The following is a 20337-nucleotide window of genomic DNA, read 5'->3' on the forward strand; positions in this document are numbered from 1 at the left end:
CTTACTCCCGTATCAGATTAAACCCTATACATTGCATCACAGTCGTGGGATAAGAGTTACACTAATATGCTTAGTCAAATATCTGATTAAACTGGCGGCTCATTAATCAAGTGCTGCACTAATCTATATCTCACTAAATTGCTTATACCTGTAGGAAGCCCTAGACAAATTACATTAAAACGATCAATACACAAAAGTTTCGTTTGGTAAATGTAAAGCACAAAAGCAGGCCAAAGCACTTCCACAAACATTATCTTACATTACTATGGCAGTGTTCAGACAGTCAGTAAGGTAGGGATGGCTAACATGTGGTATGGCATCTGTTTTAGTGCATATGGTTTGCAGAGCATTATGGGAAATGTAGTCTACAACAGCATATCATGTTTGTATATTATAGTACTTGGAATGTAGAACAGAACATTATTTTATTTTCTATTTTATTTATTTTTATTTTTATTTGGTACCCCTGTTTTTATTTATTTATTTTATAAAACCAATGTGTTACTTTGATTTGTTCCTTTGTTCTTTCACCACTTTATTGTCTTTAGGAGAGCTTTCTTTCATTTTTTTTTTAAGGTTCTAATTATAACACTTTCTGTAAATTCTCTCAGCAAGATATTTCCTTATCCACAGGAAAAGAAAACACAAAACTAATTCTTGTTTATTTATAGATTTGTTTTTAACCCAAGCGTAACATGTGCTGTAGGAATAGATCAAATTTGGATTGCACTGACTGTTTCCTCAATCACATATAGCCCAATGATACGCATTCACATTAATCACGCCGTCTGTTGTTGTGTTGTATGTCTTGAACTGTTATCTACAATGAAAAATTGACAAGTATACCCCGCCCCCATCCACCCCACCGGAAAATTAATAATGTACTAATTCTATCAGTTGACGTTATCAACTGTGTTCTACAACGAAGCTTTGTGATTCTAAGAAACTTGTCTGTTTGTTCTTTTATTTTATTTTGCTTTATTTTTTTGCATTTTTATATAATAAAGCAAACATTTTAAAGTAGTTTTTATTTGCCACATACTGCTATATTAATGGTCTTCTGGCTTGCCAAGAATTTGCTCACTGATGCATTCTGTATTCTATATTTTTTCCATATTCTAAACCTCTGCTTTAATTAAACATAATTGTATTTGATGCAGGATGATTATCCTAATCCAGGGCTTGTTAACTCTAACTTGCTATGGCAACAAAAAAATGGGACAAAATATCTCCTTTGATGGGCCTCCATAGTCTGTAAGGGAGTGAGCTTTCTCTGCGTCCCAATGTAGCAGAGATGGCGTCTGTGTTCTCCTGCGCAGAATTCTGACTCTCTGCTCTGGGAAAATGTGATGCATATCTTTAACCAGAGCCTGGGCAGGATTTACATATCACATACCTGTGGGCACAGAATTCTCAAGTGCCCCATATCCCCCCCCCCCTGCCCACTCTTCTCCCCTAACCCCCCCCAAAAAAAAATATCAGACATTGTAGACCTATATAGAGCCTGTCTCCTTTTGAGCAAACGTTTTGACATTTTGACGTCAAAAACTAAAGCCATGTTATGCATTTATTCAGATTTCTAAAATACTTGTTTAGTTAAGTGCAATTTATATGTACTGAAGCACCTTTAACTCTATTGACACTTGCTCGCTGCGAAACATTTGATAAACAGCAGAGGGGCTCCATCAGTAGAATGATTAAAATAGTAAGCAGTACACATAGCTTGAATTTGCTTTACATGCACTTTGCCTTCTGACCTGTAGGTGGCAGCAGTAGCTCTGATTAGCAGCTCCAGTCCCGTATCCCAGGTATGAAAACACAGTTTTTAAAAACAGGCCATAAATAAAGGAAGCACTACATACTATGTTGGCCCGTGGGCACATATGCAAAACAGGAAACACTGTTAAAACAATTAAAAATTGTTTCCTGACTCACCAAGACGGGTACAGTTAGACAGATATTGCTAGATTGTAAACTTGCAAAGGTTATTACTGCTAATTGCAAGATGCTCTTTCCTGCAATACCCCTTACAATGACAAAAATGCAGGAAAAAGAAGTACCCATGTAAACATTGGCTATGCATTAAATATTGTTTTTGTGGAAAATGATATCCACTAATAATGTAATACTATAGCTTTAGGAAGACAAGCCTATTACTACTTATTTAAATTAAGCTTCTCCTCCAGAATGAAGTAAAAAGGCGCGTTTTACTAACCTTAACACCCTCGCCATGCTGCTCTTGCTGCCCTGCCTACCTCGCTGAGATCATCAAGATTGATGATCTCTGCCAATCCATTATTTTCCTATAGGGAAGCATTGGGAGGCTAAAGCGCATGAATGGGAAAATGTCCCACTGCGCCAATCAAATGCTGTCAATTAGAGTAATTTGATGTATAAACTATCTCGACTCAATTATTGTAGTGGAAGGGGCAGGAAGACGGCCACTAGAGGCATGTTGGTTCTACAAGAAAAACATTCTTGCAAAAGGCCAATGTTTTCAATTGCAAGGTTAAAAAACAGGGGCATGGCAACCAAACCACTTCATTGGGAGGGTCTGGGTGCCTTTACTGTCCTTCTAAAGTGATAAAAAAGCATAAAATATATGCAATATTTACCATAAAAATATGGATCAAATCGCTCACGTCTTGGTATCATTTCATATTCCTTTGATGTTTTATTTGTTTGGAGCAGGGCCAAACATTTGCTGGAAAAACCTCCCAGTGTAAATGATGTAATATTTTTCACAATATTCTTCTGTGTCATTTTCAGATTTACTTCCTCTTTCCTCTCTCATATTAGCAAAGATATATTATTATTTGTATGTATTTTACTTTTCATAACCACATGCACCAAGCCACAAAAGGAAATTTAACACAGACTGAGCAAATTGACTATGTAGGAACTATTTCATAATTAAGTCCGTCATTTAAACTATAATAATGAAATTCATGCCAATACAGTGTTTCTGGATTTATAGCTTGTCATTGACAAAACTTTTATCAACTAGATAAGATTGAAACTATTGCTTAAGCTGATAGCAGCAGCACCAAGGCTGATACTAGCTTACTGACAGCTCCATTAGCAGGTTCGATAACAGAGTTTTAACCATGATCATGTTTTCATTGCTTCCAGTAACAAAATACCACCTGTCTTATTTCTAACTTGTTTAAGTGCAGATTAAGAGTTCTATCTGGCATTTCACAAACATGGACAAATGTGATTTACATGCTATTGTTTGTTTTTCCAAAAAAAGATCAGACCGTGTATATTATTGTATAATTATGGGAATCGGGGAAAAGGTTTTTCAATTTTGCTGGCAGAAGTGTATCCATTGCATAAACTTATTTTTGTTTAACTCCCACAGAACATATTGATTTTGTTACTAAATCTGTTTTATCACTTATTCTTTAACTACACATATTGCATTATTTTAGGTGTTATTTTTCAACGTGATATGTATACAAACAGAAGAAATAATAAAATGAGAACTAAACTTTACTGTTCTTCTGTTTAAATGCTTGATCGCGTGTATTTTTTGAAATCAAGAATGGTTATAGCATTAAGATTTAATTGTACATAAAGTAAAAACATTTCAAGTTAACGTTATGCTCTGGCTGTCCTTCTCACCGGTGTTTTGTCTTTCATTGCAGGAAGCAGATAGTGGAGAGGAAGAGTGCCGGTCTCAGCCCAGAAGGTAAGAAACGTGAATAAAACCATGGAACAAGGGATGTCTGCCTCCCCATTTAAACAAGTACTGCCTCTATGGCATAGTGATTAGCATTGCATTAATCATATTGTGGAAACCTACCAAACAAATCCAGCTACAGTCTCCTACTCATTGTCCGATTGCCCAGTAAGCTGAATCGGTATCAAATCTGTCCCTTTTCACAAAATTGTTTCTTAAATGACCATTAAAGTCACCCAGACCACTTGGTTGAGATGAAGTGCTCTGGGTGCCATGTGTCCCCCCATTTTAATCCTGTAAGTGAAAACACTGCTGTTCTGCAATGTGTATATTGCAGGATTAAACACCCCTTTAATGGATGTCAGCCACTAGAGGTGCTTTCACTGCACAGAGAGAGTAAAACTCTGTCACATGCATTTCAGCTCATAGGAAAGCCATGAATTTGATGCTTTCTTATGGGAAGTACTTGGATGCATGCGCTTGGCAGTGCCGAGGGAGTCTTGGCGCTGGAGTAAAGGTAAATAAAAACTCCCCACTCCCCCCTAACCCTCCTCAGGTTTATACTGGAAATATGGGGGGCACCTAAAACACATTTGCAGATAGGGCACTATAGTGTTAGGAGTTCAGGTTTGTATTCCTAATGCTCTAGTTCTTAGTTGTTACTTTTATTACCCCTTCAACCACTACCTATGTCTACACACCTCTTTACTGAAGATATTACAGTAAAACTCCACAGACCTTCGCTATTACTCCTGTTTTGGTCCTCCAATGCCCATAAAACGCATTTCCCAACCGGAGCTGGGTGTAGACAGTGTAAATTGTTACCCCCTTTACCCTTGCTGTCACTGTGCAGGTACTTACCTTGACACCCTGTCCCGGGTCTATGCCTGACAGTATTGGCAGAAATGTGTCTCACTTTATTTTCTAAACCTTATATCTAAAACCAAACATACCTTCTTACATCTTTACATACATGTTATTTAATAGGTCTCCTCAAAGCTCATTGATGATTAATTTCCCACTAGACATGTAAATAGTCATTATGCTGTTCTGCATGTGCAGAGCTCCAGATCTTAGCAATAGAAGCCCTTTCAGAGGTTGTTTGGTTAGATATCTTGCACAGCCAATAACAAGGATCTCTCAGACCCCACAAAATGACCCGTAAGACACATGAATGGCATAATGCTCATTTTACATTGCTAGCTGGCATATGAAATGTTATAATAAAAGGGCTCAACATGTTTACTCTATCACTAGCCATTGGTGATTGGAAATGTAGCCCTGGTGAGTGTTCCTTCGCACTTCTCCAATGTCTGTGAAGGTTCTCAGTGCTTTTAAAGGCAGTAGCTTATTATAATAGTAGCTGCATATCTTATGCCTATAGCCATTAGGAGTGGAGGAATAGCTGTGGACCCTTAATTCCCACCCTATTTAACACTTTCCCCTTATCAACGCTTATTATAGCAGCGCCTGGAGGAAAATCTTTTTATTCATTGATTTTTTGTTCCTGGAATTACGTAGGGGCTCTATGATTGTGACCAGCACTGTAAGGGTAAAGTAACATAACTGCGCGTGCTGCTTTGTCCGTTCCCACAGCCGCAGTGCAGGTGGAGGTTTAATAATAGCAGGACTTCATAACAAGACTGGAAAGGTTGTCTGTTACTGGTATTCTCTTTTTATGGAGTGTCAAACTGTACGAACAATATTCAGCATTTATTAAAAGCCCCTGGAGTTAAATGTTCCATTCCTATCATCCATTTGTAATTTGTGCTTTAATTCACATCCTTAGTCTTCATTCTATGTAGGTCAGCAAATGGTTAACAGGAAACAGGAATACTTACTCATTGCAAAAATGTGCGAATCTCACAGTTTAGCCGGCATCCTGTCTGATTACACAGTCTTTTGCTATATTCTATATTTTGCTGAGGGCTGATAACCACTAATCCTTCATGTCCTGCAGCTGCCGCAGTCTTCTCCGGGTTATCCTTATTGACCCCATTGTAAATGTTTATTATTCAAAATGTATGTATCTGCACCATTAAGAGTTCTTCTGACGTCTTCAAATGGTTTGCATCTTCATCAGAACATTTTTTAAAACCTTTTGCAAACGCATTCTATTGCCAGTTTATTTTTTTATTTTATTTATTTTTTGAACATGTAAGCAGGCATTTATAATGCTTAACTATTTAAGTGCTAGCAGGTGACCAATTGGTAACTCGGCTATTCCATGCTAGTGGTACTTGCGTTTTAGTCTGAACTAAATGGTGTCACAACAATATGCCTTATACTATTGAAGAATGATCAGAATGGAACTGAAACATGGGAAAACATATTTATGCTAGTGTAATCTGTACAGCATAAACAAACTACCTGTGTGTGGTATGTATATTTAAAAAGTACATTTTATATAATATGCATGCACACTGTCCTGAAGTTTGGGAACGTATATTCTCCCCTTAACCCAATATCCGTTGTGCTGCTTATACAGCCAGCAAATTCCCTTGACTGATTTCCGCCTGACACCCTGTGTTCCTTTGGATTGGACTTCCAGTGAGAGAAGGAGAGGGGGAGAGTCTCATTGCAAATAACCTGGTGTAATTCACAGATGTGATGCGATCCCTGTGAAATATTGTGCCTGAAAACACAATCTGCCCAAATAAACATGCTGCATACATATTAAAGGAACACTATAGGGTCAGGAACACAAACGTGCATTTCTGACCATATAGTGTTAAAACCGCCATCTAGCCCCCCGGTCACCCCTTGCCTCCCTAAATATAGCAACATCTTACTTGTATTGTCTGCCTCTGATCTGCCTGCTTGGCTGACATCATCAGAAGTTGTGTTCTGAGCCAATTACAATGATTTCCCATAGGTTTGGTTGATATTGTCAAGGAGGCAGATCAGGGGCAGAGCCAGCACAAGCCAAACACAGCCTTGACCCCAGCCTTGAATCAATGCATCTCTATTAGGAAAGTTCAGTGTCTCCATACGGAGTGTGGAGATACTGAATGGCACAGTACTGCCCCAGGAAACACCTCTATCATCTATGAGGAGTGGCCAGTAAAGTAATCACTAGGCTGTACGTAAACACTGCATTTTCTCTGAAAAGACCTGTGTTTACTGCAAAAATGGAATGATTAAACTCACCAGAACAAATATAATAAGATGTAGTTGTTCTGGTTACTATAGTGTCCCTTTAATTAAAAAAAAAAAAAAATTAAAATAATAAATGAACAAAAATAAATACACGTATGTAAGTATATATTTTGAAATGCTTCTCTGCTTTTTAATTCTCATGTTATTTGCAGTGTGTATGTTTTTTTTGTCATTCCCCTACCCTCCCTGCCCTTCATTTCGATATAATATGTGGTTTTCAGTTTAAAGATTATTGTACCTTTTAATAGTTCACTTTAATTATTTGCTCTGAGAAACTACTGATAAGAGAATTACCATGATTTAAGAGTGCTCTGGAAAATGCTGATTCAGTTTGTGTGGTTATCAGACATGGGAGTGGTTTATCTCGTCTAGTTAATATTTCCCCTTTTGCTGTCTGGGCAATACCAATGTCCACGTGATTTGGTTTTGGTACAGTCTGCCCCGGAACACAAGCCGCTTTCTACAGTTTCCTGCTTTGTTGCACAAGATTATATTCTCTGTGTTCCAAGCAGAGATGGCCTGTTGTGGAGATATATTTTTGTACAAGGTGATCAAGATGCTTCTCAGAAATGCACAGTTTCCTCTTTGTACTAAATGTTCTTATATTGTAATTAAAAGGAAACACCCAAAGCTAGTCTAAGAAAAAACGGTCAAGAAAAAAACATACTCATGGAAATAACATGATTTTGGAGCACACTATCACACGTACGAAATGTTCTCATACACACGATCAATTAGTAGGCTTTTCACCTATACACCAGTGGTGGGCCACCTACAATGCTACCTACGATGCTTTATCTTATTGTGGACTCGGAAAGAGCCCTTTGGCCACTGGCTGGACACTTCATTTTATTATATCTATGCTTTGACGTTAGGACAGCATAAACCATTGTTTAGACTTGTGCTGAGCTTCAGTTTGCATCATTTAGCACACAAGGACCTATTTACATTCTTTTTGCTCTGTTGCTGGTTTTCACCCTGCGGAGAAACACATTTTTCTTCCAAGGCTCCAACATATGCCTCTCTGCGGAGAGACTTAAGTCTAATTTCACGGCTGCTCTATTGTAGCTGTGGAGAGAGGGGACTAGGAAATAAGCAGCTGGAGAGACGGCCGTAGTGCACTCCAGTAGACATCCTAGGTTCACACCCTGCTGGTGGATTGTTAAAGAAATGCAAGGTAACATTGTAGGTGTACACATAATGTACACATAATGTATCAGTGGGAACAGAGCATTTAATTTTATATATACCATATATAAACACATGACCTACTCTTCCCACTCAAGAATCAATGTATTCTAGTGGCAACAAATGTAATCAAGTTGTCAGTGAATATTAAAAATATATGTATTGTTCAACAAAAACTATATGTATCTATGTATGTTTTTTTAAATTTCTTCTATCCAAGAGCAAATCACTGAATATAGATGTACAATTATAATCTATATAATTGGCTTTCCAATGGAAAGTAAGTTAGGGCTTTGTTATGGAATTGTTTCCACCAACATTAAGGGAAAATTCTCAGTGACTTATTATTTACTGTCATCATGTCAAATATTTACCGATTGAGTCAAGGCTTTATGGTGACTGCAGTTTTTCCCCCCCATTGTGTTTATTTAGTGCATACATTTTAATCTTGAGCATTTCATTTCCTCTTTCTCTTTTAAAAATTGTCCTATAGCAAGGTGTTTCTTCACACCGCGATCTTGGCACTAGATAAATAAAAAAAAGGAAATAAAGGAATAAAAAAAGGAAAGAAAATGTACAATTAATCAAATAGAACTTGAACATTTCCGCTATGCTCTGGCCATCAAAAAGCTTATAAAAGTAAGAAACATTGAATTTTCTATTGTTTAAGCCGAAGCGTGTTTACTGCAGTGCAGAGAGCCTGATGAACTGTTGCCACATCACCTGTAACTCTGTACTTCAAACTGCCCCGGCCTTCAGTAGCATACATAGCATCCCAAATGTGCGTCATTCTAGGAGTATCCACACCATGGCAGCGTATGTGACAGATGCGAACACATTCGTGTTAACAGGAATGATACTGGTCCATAGAAAGACACCACAGACTATATATAGTTCCTCTCACTTATTCAAATTGTGGTTTCTTGGATTCTCGCTTACAAATTATATTGACTTGTCTGGATTTGATATCTTGTCCTAGCTGTGACTCCTGTTATCCCTGACTGCCTGTTATCTTGTGTATCTGACCTCTCTGCTTGCAGAATTTGGCTTGTTCCTTGACTATTCCACATCTTGCAGTTCTTACAATAACACCTTTTTGTAGGCACTCTAAGAGATGGTGATACAGACTTTATACAGACCTTATTCAGCCACTCTAAGGCCTGGTAATAAGGACTGTTTCCCTATACATGTTTGTTAGTGATATACTTGGACCCAAACTTGTGTTGGGTGTGTTGAGCTGCTGTAACAACTTGTCCTTTTATTTAGGGACATGGTAATGGGTCTAAAAATAATCATGTTCATCTAACTTACTGGGTAATTAAAACAGGTTTCACATGCTTTCTATATTTTTCTAATATCAGATTACCGAATCGACCTCTTGATGGTTGGGGTGTTGATTAAATGTAATGGATGATGCCTCGTAAAAGAAGAAAAAAAAATCTCAAAGAACAAATAAAAAACAAGTTCAGTATTAGGAAGGTATAATTGGCAATCAAGAATATAAACATGCATATCATAATTACATGGGGGCACACTCTGGCTGTCAAGGAGGCCTAACTTGCTACTTTGTAACTACTCAATATTCTGTTTTGGAACTCCCTGCACATATTTAGGGCGGACTAACAAGACCTGGTCCTCCCACTTCATAATTTAGGCTCTGGTGGATTGTTTGGGGCACCCATTACTAGGAAGAGACTTGTCCAATCTACTATGGCATGCCTTACAACTCTACTCTACAACCCTGATGCTAAATAGTGCCATTATTCCACTTCCCCATCTACCTAAACATATCGAGGCACATACATACCCGTGGGTTTTCAGTATAATTATGTTGCTAATCTGAGAGATACAGATTTTTACGTTGATATACCCTCTTCATATGCTGACTTGGCCTGTTGACATTGGTGTACACATGCTTTTTATAACACATACAGAGCAGAACAATGAACTACTTGAATGAGTCACCTCCCTGTCCATGGACTGAGCCTCACCAAGCAAAATCATGGGGAAACTGGATCTTCAAATTTGAGTTTCCAGTTCTTCAATCCGTTCAGCATTAGCAAACAAAATACCCCTCTAGACAGACTCTACACAAAGATCCCAAGACTCTTGCAGTGACAGTGAGAGATAACACACTTGTTTCGATGAGTGATTGATCCATGAACAGAAGGCCCAACATGCTTTGATCAAGGCTGGCACCCCCGGTGCACCTTGAGTACAGGCTGCACTAGTCCTAAACAGGGTGGATAAAATGGATGATTTTTAATTTTTTTTAAATCTGTGGGCGCCAGGAGAACTCTTGCTGTTGTTACCCCTACAGAACACTGTAGTGGTGAGGGTGCTTATAGTGTTAAAAGTATAAATAAAAACAAAATAATAATTACATATTCAAATACCTCTTAAAGGCACCAAGTCTAATTGAAGTGGATATGGTATCAGTGTTCCCCTAGCCCCATCCCAACATTTCAGTATTAAACCATGTAGGATCGTTTAACCCTAAATGAGGGTCTCTGACTCCTGACTGCTGCTCCGGCTAATGCTTCTGCATCAGTCTTAACATTTGATGTGTAGCAATGATACATTTAATTGATACTCTGTCTATCACGGTCAGCCATCGTTGGCATGAATTGGTATGACTGACTAATATGGAATAGTGCTCTCATTAGCCATAACCTCCAATGGAGGATGTGATGCCATGTGTGGTCCTTCATTCAATGCCAACCTGATCAAAATGGTTTAACACTAGGACAGCACCTTGGACTCAAACCACTTGATCAGTATCAAACCACTTGAATGACATGAAGTGGTTGTGGTGCCTAGAGTGTCCTTTTAATTGTGACTGTATAAACAACTAAATTCCTTACATACATTTTAAAAACTTCACTATTTTGTTCTGTGAAATTGATTTCTGCTTTCAGTGTGTTAATTATTGCAGTCCACCTTGCCATTCAACATCAGTAATGTATTAAAACCCAGATTGCACAATATAGGGTAAAATAGTCAAACCATGATTATAATAGAGTTGGAAATGTTTCCCTAATCAGCACTTTTTGTCTTTGTTTTTCCATTACAATTCAGTGCTTAGTGACAACGCCCTAATGTACTTGGTTTTTTTTTTATGCTCATTTAACCAATACAAAATTTTGTATAAACTTGCTTGACTCTATAAAAACAACAAGGAAGCTACCACACTAAATGTCTCTAAACCATTTATTGTAGCGATTTCCTTATTGAAAAATAGAAGCGACATGGTAGCTCTTCAGACGTGTGTCCCAGCACAGTAAATGTGACCTCTTATTCTGTTTATTTCCCTTTTACACATTGTCCCAGAGTCCTGACTCTTTCAAACTTTCAGGTATTTGCTTCCAGGAAAATCATGGGAGAAGTATTTTTTTTTTCCTTCTTCTCTCCAAAAACATGCAGTTTTCTGCTATTGATGCTCTGTGGGATTGACTTACATTTAAACAAAGTTCCCCTTTCGCCTTATTTGTAAAGCTCAGTGTGGTTTTTGTTTTTATTTTATTATTTGTATAAAGTACATCTATTTTTTTTTTATTTTATTTTTTTTTAATTCTTTATTTTTGCTGTGCACAAGATAATACATAGGCTTGCAATGCCATAACAACAGAAACAAGCAATGATGTCAACGCAGAACATATACATGGCATGAAATAAAGTGGCACATTTTTTAGAAGTATAATAGCAGGTGACGGTAAGAACATCGCTTAATATGCGTTAGCGTAGAAGCATGGTTAGTAAGCTAGATTACTGAGGCATGTACAAAGCTAGGGTAAACGTTTTATGGGATACCATAGCATTGTTGTCTACTACATAGCATGTAACCCATATATGAGTGGGCCATCAGGGGGTTCTGCGGCATAGAGGTTGCAGCCTCAGTAGGCATATTGTGTTTAGACACATAGCGTGTAGACAAATAGTGTATGGGTAAATAGCGTAAGGGCACCTATGGCACATCCTAATGCCGCGTCAGAGTAAATAAGCAATGATGTCAACGTAGTATATATTCATGGCATGAATAAGTGGCACAGTTGTAAAAAACAAGATTATAATAGCAAGTAACGTTAAGGGTATCACTGTAGGTGTGTGAGGTGAGTCTTGTTACAACCGGGGATTCACGGAGGTGTGTGTGGTGGGACTGCTAAGCTCTGTGTTGTGCTTTGCCTTGCGAAGGGGTTACAGTCCCAGTGTCGGGGTCTTCAGCCGATGCCTTGTGGGATCGCTGATGCCTCTTGGTGTGGTGAGTTGTGCCTCGTGCTCTGTATCCCGGGTGTGCAGTGAAGGAGGGCGCTCGTGTAGCGGGCCAGTGCACCTGGTAAGTAGCGTAGAGTCCTGGCTTTGATGCGGGATTGTTGGTGTGGTCGCCGGTTTCTGCCTGTCCGGTGCGGTCGTTTGCTGGCATCCACCTTTGTAAGCTTTCCTTTCCGCTGTCTTCTCGGCATGTCTGGGTGTGCTGTGCCCCTCATGAGTTTGAGCCGGGTCGCTGTGTATCGTTGAGGCCGCATTTGGAGCTGTACCTTAAGTGTCGCTTGGATTTTATTAGCTTTGTGCGGGCCGTGTGTGGGCACCGCATTGCTCCATATTGATGTTAGTGGGGCCAACCTGTGCAAGCGTTTACCCATCTTGCGAGCGGAGTGTGGTGGGTTTGCCCTGTCCCTCTCTGTGCTTCTATGCATTGGACCCTGCAGCGTGTCTCCGGGTGGGGATTCCATTTGGGGAGATCGCATCAAAGCCTCCAGCTTCTCCCAGAGGGCACCGAAGATGCGGTCGTATCGGCGCTTAATTTCCCTCTCGGCTGTGCGCAGAGCTGAGGTGCGTGGGCTGGTCGCCATCTTGTATTCCCCACATGTGGCCTCTGTGTTTCGCGGTCGTGTTTCTTGCACGGTTGTACGATTGCTCGTGTGGGGGAGGACCGGGATAACCCCCGCCGGTCCAAAGGGGGGGGAACGTGGGCTCTGGGTCCTGTTTCCAGGCATTCTTGGCGGCAGGAGAGCGGCCGTCTCTCCTGCGCCTGTTATTCTGGTAGGCCTCGCCAGAGTGTCGGGAGCGTACCGGGTAGGTAGTCGCTTGTTGGGTATCGGTGAGTTCGCCCTGGTATCCCCCATCTCTTGGTGGCTCCTGTGTGGCTTTTAAAAGCAGTTTCAGCGGCTTTGTGGTGTTTTTCTGGCGCTTGTCTTGGGAGCCGTGGAGATCAGCCAAGTACATCTATTTTTTTCACAGATTCTGTACACCCTGTCTGAATTCTGTGTCTATGCATTGCCTTTACATTGCTGACTCTTCAATCATTTAAAGAAAAGTACCAAAACTACTGCGTCTTTATCAGACCGTGTAAAACATTGCAATTTCTTAAAAACAGCAATGTTTACATTTGTTTGGAAATCCCCCTAATGCAAAATGCATATCTATGTATTTTTAGCACTCTCTTTAAAAGCACCTCCTCTGAATCCTTGTTCACTCACCGTTCAACTTTATTTTAAAGTTCACAGTTCATTCTTTTTTTTATTATTTTTTTTATTATTATTATTATTATTATTATTCCTACTTTCAGTATTCCGAGGATTGAAACAGGGAATAGATTGCTCCACTTATAGACCCATTATATCATCAAAGACATTTGGTTGATTCAACAATGTTTCGGTAGTTAGAAAGTGTCATATTTTACATCTTGATAGTTATAACTCATATAATTTAGCAAATAAAAGGTTCCCCTGCTTGCTCTTCCAATATTGCATGAGAGCTGACTATATTGTTGTGTCTGATGTGAAGGAAAGTGTATGGGCAATGACACTGTATCTTATTGTATCTTATTGTGACAGACCTTACGCTTTTTGGGAATTTTCTTTGATGTGTTTTGTCTGGAACAGCATGACTTCCAGCTCATAATATAGGATGAAGAAGTACGAGAAGATAAACTATTCCTGCTAAATTATATCCGCGCGTGCGTGACAAATACAAATTTACTTGTATATCTGGAACATTACCATTGCTACAATAAGACGTGAAATTATAGGTGTGTTTGGTGTCCACCTAAATTATACATCGCTTGCAGTTTCTTTCTCTTTAGGTAGCTTGTGTTGAATGTTGCATGTTAGCTCCTGGACGCTCAGCGCGCCATCCATCTTGAATTTACAATGTTTCCTGGCATATTTAAACAGGGCAATGTGTGGGCAACACGAGTTGTTGATGTTGTAGCTTTCCCATAATTTTCTGCCAGCCATTGCTAAACGTTAACCTCTGTTTTCTTTAATTATGGTAAAGCTTTCCCAAGCAACTGGAGGCATGTAACCAGTATATAGCAACATAAACAAAGTCACAGTGTGGTTTATTCACAAAACACCTAAATGAAAATTGAATTGCAAAAATTAGACCAAACTAGCCAAGCTAGATACAAACATTATACAATGGTTCCAATTTGATTACTTTTGTGTGAATGTGGTGATTTGCTTGCCAAGCCTTTATCATTTACAATGTTTGCTTGCTACACAACTTAAAGGGAAAGGTTAGATGAGGAGAACTGAAGAAAATAAACATGTGTGTAGTTTATATATGTTGGTGGAATAAATTTATTTTGAGTTTGAACTGTAAAACCTGTATACTGATATAAAGTTGGCATGTCCATACTATAGAACACATCACCAGGCTTAGGGCTACAACTATACAGATACATAACATCAATAAACGTCCGTCAACAATACAAGGTACATAGTTTTACACAAGCATTTCATTTCATTTCCAACCTCACCTGCGATGTTATCAGTATTTATGAAGTTATTTTCTTGAAGTGTGTCACGGCCTATAACAATGTAAAGCACTTTCCCACGTAGTTCCAATAGCAACCTTGAGGACAGACTGCTACAGGAGACTAAATGGGTGCTAGCCGCCCAGTGGCGTCACTAGGCTTGGTGTCACCCGGTGCGGTAACTCATGGTGTCACCCCAACCTCCTTAATGTTTTTTTTTTTTTAATTTTTTTTTTTTTTACTAATGAAACTCCTAAATCATAACTCCCATCAGGGCCGATGCAAGGGTTTTTGCTGCCCTAGGCAAGCAAAAATGTGCTGCCCCCTCATATGCTCTGCCCACCATGTGACATCACAGTGCCCCATCCCTATGATCTGCCATATGAGTTAACACCAGTGTGGCACACAGTGTCTTTTCTCTGAAAAGGCAGTGTGTTTACATAAAAAAAAGCCTGCAGAAACAGGCTATTGACACCAGAAACACTACACAAGCTTTAATGTAAATTAGAGATTAGTGAGACTACTTACCACCAGATGAGGACAAGAGGTTGATGATGGGCTCAGGTTGCAATTTGGCTCCACTGGTTAGGTGTAAAACAGGCTCTCTGGAGACTGTTTGTTTGTAACTCTGCTCACAAAAATCAACAAACAGGAAGCGGCTCCATTTTTTGAGGCCCCTTACACAGCTCAAGGTCTGGGCCCCTGACCGTGAGTATTCCTACAAGGCCCACCCATAAGTCCACCTACATGGCCCAAACCTGAGTTCGCTCACAAGGAGTGTATGTGTGTAGGGGATATGTTGTGTTATTGTAGAAGATGTAATATGTGTGTGTGTTCTTATGGAATGTAGTGTATAGGAATACCAGTTTGTGTATGGGATATAGTGTGTGTCTGTGTATAGGGGATGCAGTGCGTTTGTGTGTAAGGGGTAAAAATCAGCATGTGTGTGTATAAAGAATGCATTGTGTGTGTAAGGGGTGCAAGATGTGTTTCTGTGTATGTAAGGGGTTCATTGAGTGTGTGTAAGATGCATTGTGTTTGTGGATTTTGTTACTTTCTGGGTGTTTTATTTTCTTTGTGTGTTCTTGCTTTGCGTGGACACACGGTTTAGTTTTGTTTTTTGTTTTTTATTAATTTGTCTTCATAAATATAGTCATGTTGGCTTTCTCTTTTAACCACGCATAAATAACATGAAGATACGTAAACAATACACAAATTAAATCTATTGATATATAGTGATTTTTACTTTATTTTTTCCATGTCTGTACATTGGCAGTTATACATTTCAAATGGTTATGCTTAAAAATATGTTTTTAGGGCCAATGAAAATCTTTACATCTGAAATAGTTACTGAGCTATCTATAGAACTATCTTGGATGGAGGGTAAATTAACAATAAAGACAGAAAATCTATTTCTTCAAAGTATTGTGCTGTCTGTGCAACATGTGGATTGGAATTTATAAACCGTGCCAAGGTTACCCATCGCTGCAATTGGCATTTGAAATGTGGTGACCAGGAGAGGGCAATGTTACCCATACTTCACAATAATGAAACATTTATATTCTGTTTTACTATTTTTCATAGGAAAGAGTCATTAGTTTTCAGTTCAAATGTTTTCATTGAGTGTTGGCATTGCCGTATCAAAACACAGCACAGTAAAGTGCATGACATTGTTCAACAGGAGTTCATTTAGCGACCAGTACCAGCATAGAGTATACAAAACAAATAAAACATGTTTTTTTTGTTTTTGTTTTTTTTAACTCTGAATCTCCCTCCTATACACACACATTAGAGTCACTGTTTTAAATTAAATTAAATTCTTATTTTACATGATGTAACTGTTAATTACTATTGAAAACAGAGCTCTCAGATATTAAAATGTTTATGCAACTCCAATCATTAAGGGTGAAATCACTAAATTGAAAATTGTAAGGAATTAACCAGAAAATGTAAAGTAGTGTAGCTGGGGGAAAAAAGTTTAGTGGAGAATTTTCCAATTATGCCTAAAGTAAAATTTGTGGCAGAGTGGAATTTCTGTTACCCAATGAATGCGCAATCTTCAGAGCATGAAACCTTGCAGACCATCTTCTATCTGCTGCAATGTGGGGCTATATGTAGTAGACATATTGCCCTGTGCCTTGTTGAATCTGTAGCCCGGACAGACTACACATGGCAGATTCACTAGAATTTGGCACACCCATCATGCTGTTGGCACCAAGCCTCGCCATGATGTTCCATCTGTTCTTCTTGACTCAGCATGTTGGATTCTTGCTGGCATTCTCCACACCCCCATCTCTGGGTGAGCTAAAGGCCAGATTGGAGGAATGTCCCTTATTAGATTTAAACTGTCAATCAAGGGGTCTACAAGAAAACAGTACATCATATCTGCTTCTTAATGTCTCTTTATCCTTTATATGTTTATTTTTTGCTAACTACCAGATTTATCCTCCTTTGTGGAGTTCCCCAAAACCTTGAATTAGCCGAGAAAGGACTGCAAGTTATGACCTTTCCTCATCACAGATGCTATGCGTTGAGGGTTAATATACCAAAGGATTACCAAAATAATTGCAGTGTTAGAGGAATATTCACTATTCCCGGCCAAAAGAACAAAGCAACTTTTACAATTATTTTGTTAATTATTTAATTGTTGTGTTGCTTCCTCTTGGAAATATTAATTGTCTGAATCTTACATGGCTGGAAAGTACCCAAAACCTATGGCTTACTGCTAAGGTTTGTCATACGTGACGGTAATAAAATATAGAATAAGCCTCACCCCTGTGTAAGCAAAATCTGATAATTAAGCATCTCGCCACTACTTATATCTTAATGTTAATAATGTAGTTTTAACATAAATGCCATGCTCTCTACAGGATCTTCCTTTGTGCTAAAAAGGCACAAGGCAATTCAGTCCTGTGAAAACCTGGAACTATATGTGACCATTTATCGGGAGCTCTACCTGATTGAGGCAGGTCAGGTGAGCTCCCGCCTGCTTATAGGTTGTGTTTGGCCACCCTGAGGAGCAATAGCTTCCCTCCAAAAAACGCCTTCCTAGGCCATAGGAAAGTGGTGGAAAACCAGGGGACAACATGACCGTGACAAGGCACTGAACATGGCTGAGCCGGAGTTCCAGGATGAACATAAGTAGCTCCCGCTGGCAGTGTTTTATGGACATGAGAAAAGGGCATTGGGTGGTACACACATAAGGGGGTAGCGGGGAGGGGGGTCAGGAGAACTAAAGAGGGGGGGTTAGTGATTTACAGTCTTTTGGGGTGAGTTCTTTACAACATTATTCTACAGATTTATGTAATATTTGTAATTCATGGTCAAGCTGCTGATAAAAAACTGTAGCTGCAGGATTTAGACCAGGGGTAGTCAACCTGCCCACTTTTGTATCTTTGTTGATGGTAAAGTTTCCTTACCGCCAACCAGTGCCACAGTTACTAACTTAAAGCGCAAGTGTGATTTAAAATGTTTATTTTGTAAAAAAAATTTTAAATGTACTTAAATTCATCTATTTTATTCCTTTATTTTTCTAGACTACTTTGTGTGTGTGTGTGCGCGTGTGTCTGTGTGTGTCTGTGTGTGTGTGTGTGGAGGGGGGCAGTGTGTGTGTGAGGTGTGTGAAGGGTGCATAGGGTCTATGCTGTGTGTAGGTGGGTGAGATGTGAAAATCTATCTTAATGTCTCCCCCTCCCTTCTTCTTACCTTTGACTAGGGAGGGAGGACATAATGCTGCAAGCCCTGGTGGTCCAGTGGTGGCATGTTCACTCAGACTCTCCTGCGAGCACAGTGTTGGAGCGTTGCCATGGTAACGTGCGGCAACCCTCCGACCAGCCTGCTAGCGGGATGAGCACAGAGCCTCCCAGGCCCTTCCCTCCCTCTGCTAGAACTAAGTGCCAGAGGGCCGGTGAGGGATATCTTTGATCTCCTCACCAGCCCAAGAGGGCTTACAGCAAGGCTGGATCTGCATGGGCCAGCAGAGGAGATGAAAGGATGTCCACTGCCATCGAGGTTCACTGGGCAATTTCTGCAGAACCCACCACGGCCCACCTGAAACCCCAAAACGGTAGGGACCAGGTTGACTACCCCTGATTTAGACTGTACAACAAGTTTCTGTCCATTTACTTCTTACCCTTTGCTTTGTTGTCCTGCGAGAACCGCATTTCAGAGCCGATTGGATATTACACGTTGTAATTCTTTATAGCAGTGTATGTGAGAGAGGAAGCAAGGGGATATATCTGTGCCACTGGGTTTCAGATCTCCTGCTTTTCTCATTTCATCATTAGAATCTGCATCCATATCCTATCTAACACCTAGCAAGTGGTATGCATGAATCTGGTGAAGGAAAATGGCTACTGGCATTTAAAATATAGCCAAGTGGTTGGACCCCCTGTCATCTTGTTAGATGTTTCTGGCTTTTGTACCCTGCGGAAACCACAGTACATTTATTTAGGAATTTTATAGGAGTAAGGTGAAACTGTCAACTGCAATGCCAAAATAACATCACACTCCTAGTGTCCGTTCTTCTGTACCGAGAAGACATGGGAAAAAGATCCTTCTTTCCTTGCTGGGTTTGAAGAACGACCGTGAACTTAAATTGACGCTGGACTAAACATTTGTTCCCAGGACCCCCTCTGCACTGTTATATTGTGTTGTGTTGCTGACTTCAATATTCCAACGACCGACAAGAAGGTTCTAATTATTTCTAGGAAATGTTGAACTCTCTGGTTTACTTTGCTGCCGCCAGCTGTAATCCTCTACTCCTCCTCAAATTCCATCTTCAATTACAGAAAACGAAAATTACTGTGAAAACCATATATGTGATGTGTGTTTATGTAATATATAGGGACAGACACTTTTCTATAATGTAACCTTCAGTGATGATTGCTATGGGAATGTACACCTTGTTGTAACATTTCCAATGTATATGGAAATGTTAAGACCCTTTCAGTGCTAAAGACTTCTTTTTAATTTCATATTTTTTTATTTTTTTTTAAAATTCTTTATTTTTGTAGTGCACGTAAATATGACAGGTAAGCTTGAGGTTCCCCAAAAGCAATCCTCAGGAGTTTCCCACGCTTAACATGCGGGGTATACGATTAACTGGCACAATTTTTATATTTTATCAGGCTTAATTAATGTAACGTTAAAGCATCAGTTGAAATGTAAGTATATCATACAAACAGGTTTGGATCATGCGTGAATTAGGTTAGAGGCAACATAGCTAGTACAGGTAGTGTAGTACAACGCTAGTGACAACAGTTAGCTAGTACATGTGTACCTGTTGAAGTTAGACAGTTCGCTTATATGGTATAACCTGCTATGGTAGCGTTGCTTATAGTTATATTAGTTGCGCTTACGTTTATAAATATGTGGTTTGCATTTAGTTTGCTATGTTCGCCTCATGCGCATAGCGGTGGAATTGACACGTTGAGAAGCTAGTAGAAGCAGCATTATGCGATGCAATGCAAACCAGCATTTATGGTACATGCCTATTTTGCGCATTAAACAACAGACAAATGAATATCAAAATGAGGCAGAGAAGAGC

The 20337-nt window shown here is 39.5% G+C and overlaps 1 protein-coding gene across 4 annotated transcripts in view; it reads left to right on the plus strand.

Annotated features, from left to right (window-relative positions):
- Positions 1-20337, plus strand: part of SSH2 (slingshot protein phosphatase 2) — a 232356-nt gene that overhangs the window by 103979 nt on the left and 108040 nt on the right. For all 4 annotated transcript variants that reach the window (XM_063450018.1, XM_063450019.1, XM_063450021.1 and 1 more), the window contains one exon: positions 3651-3694. In XM_063450018.1, the coding sequence (XP_063306088.1) occupies positions 3651-3694 (44 nt within the window). The remainder of the gene's footprint in view (positions 1-3650; positions 3695-20337) is intronic.

This window comes from Pelobates fuscus, chromosome 1 (assembly GCF_036172605.1).
Source record: "Pelobates fuscus isolate aPelFus1 chromosome 1, aPelFus1.pri, whole genome shotgun sequence".
Taxonomy (NCBI): domain Eukaryota; kingdom Metazoa; phylum Chordata; class Amphibia; order Anura; family Pelobatidae; genus Pelobates; species Pelobates fuscus.